General features: G+C 41.3%; 1 protein-coding gene across 1 annotated transcript in view; it reads right to left on the bottom strand.

Moving 5' to 3' along the window:
* Window positions 1-2,279: 2,279 nt before the first annotated feature.
* LOC101864686 (cell division cycle 5-like protein) overlaps window positions 2,280-6,026 on the bottom strand; it is a 19,233-nt gene continuing 15,486 nt past the window's right edge. Inside the window, exons 17-19 of the mRNA XM_005097341.3 lie at window positions 5,840-5,923; window positions 3,762-3,890; window positions 2,280-2,498 (exon numbers count right to left, since the gene is read on the bottom strand). Of these exons, the coding sequence (XP_005097398.1) occupies window positions 2,400-2,498; window positions 3,762-3,890; window positions 5,840-5,923 (312 nt within the window). The 3' untranslated portion in view covers window positions 2,280-2,399. The remainder of the gene's footprint in view (window positions 2,499-3,761; window positions 3,891-5,839; window positions 5,924-6,026) is intronic.

The following is a 6,026-nucleotide window of genomic DNA, read 5'->3' as shown; positions in this document are numbered from 1 at the left end:
AAAAAAGAAGAAGGGGAGATAGAGACATATATTTTATGGAAAGAAGGAGCAAACCACACCAGAGCACCCGCCAACCACCCACTATTAGAGATGTTACTGTTACGGTAGTAGGGATTTTTTATTCGTAAGTGTTTTACGGCGCTCGCAACTGCATAAGGTCTTATGAGCACGTGGGACACATTAAACATTTTCAGTTGATAGGGAATTATGAATTTTGCCCGGGTGGCGGCCGAAGCCTACTCTTATTGATTTTAGACCACCAGGATCTTTAACGTGCGCAACTTGTACACGAAACCTCCGAGATATTTCGCCCTTGTTCGAGAATGCTAGGTGTAGATCTTTCCTACCAGAAGATCAGAGGTGTGGCTGAAAGACAGCAGTAAGAAGTAGCCAAGGAGTAGCAGTAGAAAGGCTGCAGAAAGAGTTAAGAGTCCAGAGGAGGGGGCAAAGGAGGTGAGGGGTGGGGGTAGAAAGTGGAGACGAAAACAGACGACAGAACATTGCTTGAGGGAAGGAAAGGAGATGAAAGGACACAATTTTAGAGAAGAAAATGTTTCCGTCGCTACCCGGATTCCAACTCGGGACCTTTGAATGAGAGGCAAACACCTTAAAACATCTGGGCTACGATAGCCCCCATACTAGAGTTTAGCATAAAACAATGAAAAGAAAGAGAGATTTAATAAGGATGCTATTATTATTATTATTATTATTATTATTATTATCATCATTAATATTATTACCATAACTATCATTATTATTATTATTATGTTTGATAGGAAAGAACCAGTGAAATATTTCAGGTCACCTGTCTATTGGCTTGCTTCTTTTTCTTTTTAATGCAGGTGTTTTACGCCCCCATCGACAATAATCTGATAATTTGAGAGACGGGCTTCGACCTTATCTGTTTGGGCCAACCAGGACTGAGATGGATACACCATCCCACCAGTAATATCGAGATCTTCAATAAAAAAACCCCTCCCTACTTGAGAATTGAACTCGGGTCACCTGCATGACGGCGATACCCCTAACAGCTGCACCACAGACGCCGGTAGACTTTGTCGGTTACCAGGAACAAATAGTTGCACAAGTAGCCTAGTTGCAGTTGTAGAAGTTGTAGTAGCGAAAAGAACGGGACCAAAGTGAAAATTCATTTATCAGGAATGTAAACAGGTTAGGAAAAAAAAGACGGAAAATATACGGTGCGCGCACACTGATTGGAATAAGAATACAGTGAGACTAAATCATATTTGTTTCTTTCCCTCTACTAATACAACAAATAATCTCTATTTAGTACATTTGTATATGTATATATGCATTGTTTATAGTCGACTTTTGTTAAAAGCTGGGGCCCAAATGGCAAGTCGGCCGGAAAAAACGGAAAAAGCCGGAAGATTTACATCCCTGATTTATGATTGAATTCATTTAATTCAAGTGCCTTGCACATGTATGAGGAGTTCACAGTTAGTAGTCAGCACAGAAAACAAAACTGTTTCAAAGGGTCTCATCTCCACTATACGTAAGTTATGTATAATAATATATTGTTCCTCCAAACCTTGGGAAATATGGTTGGCTGGTAGGTGTTCTGGTGTGGTTTGCTCCTCCTTTTCTATCAATGCAAACATCTATCGTCATTATCTCTCCTCCTTTTTTGTTTTTGTTACTCTCTTGTAAAACTTATCTTCCGCACATATAATATGACCTTGACGTGTTGCAAGAGGTCAAGCAGTTCAACATGGCGAGTAGGTTCATACGTTACTTTTAGGCAAACCTATTATAGTTAATATCATAGTAACATAAACACCGAACAAAACATTTCCTTCTGAAACATTACAACAAAGCTGAAAAGTCGCAACACAAACTTTTGTTGAAACATATTCTTTTATTGTTCCTTTTCACTTGGAAGTAAAACATCTGAGAGATTACAACATCCCCCATACCCCCTCCCTTAAAAAAAAACCCCCCAAACAAACCCAAAACAACATAACCAAACAAAATAAAGAGCTGACCCAAGGACCACCCCACTTTACAATACTTCACATGAACATCCAATGAAATATAACCCCCCCCCCCCCCAAGATTTGATATTTGAGATGCCCACTGGATGCAGACCAGAACAACCTAAAAATATCGACAAAACTCGCTAAAATATAAACAAAGCTTATGGACATTACCTCAGTAAAGGGTGGGGAAATGAAAACAAACATGATACAGGACCAAACAGATTCAGAAGAATGCAAAACTATCCACAATACGACAATAGAAAGTTTTTTTTTTTAAAGTGCTGAAATGTTGAAATTCTACAAAATGCTTCAATAAGAATATTTGTACAAGATGGTTTTTATTGTTGTTGCTGTTGTTGTTGTTGTTGTATTTCAGTACTCCAGAATGTTTGTGTGAGATCAGTCGTACAAGATGTCTTTCCTGTGCTGAAGCTCTCCGAATCGTTTTTGTAGTTCTCTTTCTCTCTCCGTCTGTCTCTGTACATCTTCGGTGAGAGACTGAAATAAAGGGGGTGGGTGGGGGTGGGGTGGGGATGAGGAGTATTCAGGTAAAAGCTGCTATTCCAAGTACTTTTTTATTCTACCTCGACGACTTTTAACCGTTAATTTCCCACGCTAAAAAAACACTCACCATTCTGCAGGGCGGCCTACATATAATATTAGTAAACAAAAAACCCCCCAAAAATGAGTAACCAGGCTTAGAAATTAGTATTAAGGCAATGGTTACCTCCTGTTGACAGTAAAGAGTTTGGGAACAAAATTTATCAAGGCAAGAATCCCTACACAGATAAAAAAGACATTCATATACCTTCGTTGTTTGTTTTAGTAAGGTTTTACGGTGCTCGCAACTGCATAGAGTCATATGAGCGCCAAGGGGTGGATGTCAACAGAGAAGTCGAAACGGGGAATCAGGCTTACTCTGCTCACCTCTCTAGCCTCCTCAACAGCACAAAGTCTGCTTCGACTATCAAGGCACCCCAGAAATAGCAGTTCACAAGCCAGTGACAAAAATACAAAAGAAGTAGAGGAAAAAATTAAATGACAATTTAAAGGATGAGTCTTTGGCACATGTAAGAGACTCAATAACAATAAAATGTCCCAACTTGGAAATCGAACTTGCATCTTCCACATGTACCGGCGAAGAGCTTGACTGCTACACCACAGACACTGGTGATGACCCACTCTGGTCACCACAAAGCTTGTAGAGATCTACATCTATACCAGCAAGATTCAAACTTCAACCACCCACAAGCTGGTGTAAGCAGGGTGCTCCAGACATAAAAGATGTCTACACACCTCTAGTCTCTAGGAAAAGGCAACCATCTTGCACTGGCAGAGGTACTGAGAAGAGTAAAATATCCCAACAGGTGGATAGAGAGAACAATTTTTTTTTAAACTTTCCCACTTGGGAATAGAACACACATCCTTTTCAAGCAAATGGCAAGAAGTTAACACTTTGCAGTCACTTGGCGCTACAACGTGACGATGAAAACTATCAGTTCTGGTCACCTGGCGCAGTTCTGCGACAGGCCCGAGAAGTTCGTTGCAGTCGCTCTCCTGGCTGGGTGGGGGGTATTTTGTACTGCTGGCTGTGTGACTGCAAAGTGTTAAACTACTACACCACCAACTGTGGCAATGGCTCAGACGGGCCATCACAAAGCTGATTGAGAAACCCAGCAAGATTCGAACCACAACCATCCAAAGACGACTGACGTTAGCAGCACGTTGAGCACAAACAATCACAAAAGACGCTCCACATACCTCCAGTCTCTTGGGAATGGCTCCGATCTCATGTTGACGGAGGTGCTCGAAGGTGGAGAGTTCCACACTGGTGTGTTCCATCTGCTCCGTCACCTCCTGCAGCTGTTTCACCAGTCCCTGGGCTCGTGACTACAAGGGCAGACAGACAAAAAGTTCAAGATATAATGCTCATGACTATACTGCTCATGACTCAGTTTCAATCAGCTCTACAATTTGGACACACACTACCCCATTCCCACTCCCCCGGTTTACACACACACACACACACATTGGTGGGTTCTGTCTGCTCCGTCACCTCCTGAAGCTGTTTCACCAATCCCTGGGCTCATGACTAGGACACACAGACAGACAAGTTCAAGATATAATGCTCATGACTATACTGCTAAATGATTCAATTTCAATCAATTCTACAATTTGGACATACATACCCACCCCTTCCCTTCCCCAGCATACACACAATAATTACACACACACACACACTGGTGTGTTCTATCAGCTCCACCACTTCCAGCAGTTGTTTCACCAGTCTCTGGGCTCGCCACAAGGAGGACAGACAAGTTAAAGACATACCGTAATGCTCATGACTCAATATTTTTCAATTAATTAATTCTGCAATTTGGACACATACTTCACCCAATACCCCCCCCTCCCTCAGCATACACACAATAATTACACAGACACAGCGGTGTGTTCTATCTGCTCATTCACTTTCTGAAGTTGTTTCACCAATCCCTGGGCTCGCCACCAGAGGGACAGACGAAGGCCACAAAGTTGTAACAATCACAACTCAATTTTGTTCCCAGTTTTACAGCTCAGACATTCATATTTCCCCGTGCCGGCCTGTCTAATCTGCTCGGTCACTTCCTGCAGCTGTTTCACCTGACCCTGAGCTCCCCACAAGGGAGGACAAACAAAAAAGTATGCTTTCCAAGAAGCCGAGAACATTTCTGAGTGTTCTAAGGTCTGTTGGGGGTAATGATATTGATACAGATTGTGAAGTACATAGAGCTTGCTGTTCAGTGGGGGATATATACATTATACAAATTCTATTTATTCATTATCAAGTTAGACATAATGCTCACAATCTCTTCCATTTTCTCACAATTCAGATATAGAATCTATACTACTCCTCCTTACTCACCCCCCCCCCCCCTTTCAATCCACAGAAACCTATTACATTTCATTTTCAGCTTAGAAACTTATAGAAATGAGGTATAAAGTTTGAATGATACACTTGAAAAGAGTAACTCTTGGTAACTAGGGGCAGAAAGATTTAAACGTTTTCAAATGGTCCTTTCGAAAAAACCATATTCATCTTTCCCTTTGCAAATCTTAATATAGTTATGTAGATGCAGGCAGTCCATTCAGAAGGAAAGATATAATAAGCCAGATGTGCTACATCATCCTCCAACCATCTGCATCCAAGAAACCCTTCAAGTAGTAAGATAGTGATACAAGGGAGGACAAATGAGGTGTTGTTTTGTAAACAGTAGCCCCACAATTCAAAGTTAAAGCGCATATACAGGCCAAAACACACGACATATCTCTACTATGAATCACCAAGTTCCCAGTCAGGACAAAGATAGAGGCATAAAAAAATCCTGAATACCAACGAGAAAAAAACAACCCAACAACCCTCGACAGGCTCAATTCCCCACTCCTCCACACGTGTTGTTCACATTCATCAGCTACAAGCATGACCATGACTTGGACAAACACGCTTTATCTTATCATCGCCTTCTTCAAGTGCCAGACCCCAGGCAGACATCAGTAAATCATGGTTCATATATCTCATTTCTCGGCTCTCAACAAAACCATATCACTTTTGTCTTTTACCACCACCATTCTATATCCATCATATAATGAAGACAACCAGAAAAAGCTCAAAAAATACGGTACATTATCTAGGTCATTTCATGTCACCCTTCTGGATTCTATCCCATCATACCAAGTTGAAAACCACACATAAGTCTGATCAAATGCTCTAAAAATGATATCACTCCAGTCTTTTCCCATCAATCTACATATCCGACCCAGTCATGATGAAAACCAGACAAAGGCTCATGTGTGACACCCACCTGATAACCGCCTAACAAGATTTTGAGTTTTTTCTCCAGTTTAGCCGCGTTTTTGGCATCTTTGGTCATGTGGTTCCGGTTGTTCTGTGGACAAAGAATATGATGTTTCATTACATGTCTTTTTTTTCCTTCTTAAGATATGAAATCTTGGAAACTATGTAGCTTCCACAAAAATGAAAGCCCCCCC

This window comes from Aplysia californica, unplaced genomic scaffold (genome assembly GCF_000002075.1).
Source record: "Aplysia californica isolate F4 #8 unplaced genomic scaffold, AplCal3.0 scaffold00152, whole genome shotgun sequence".
Taxonomy (NCBI): domain Eukaryota; kingdom Metazoa; phylum Mollusca; class Gastropoda; order Aplysiida; family Aplysiidae; genus Aplysia; species Aplysia californica.
Note: the sequence above shows the minus strand (reverse complement) of the source record. Positions and strands in the feature narration are given on the sequence as shown.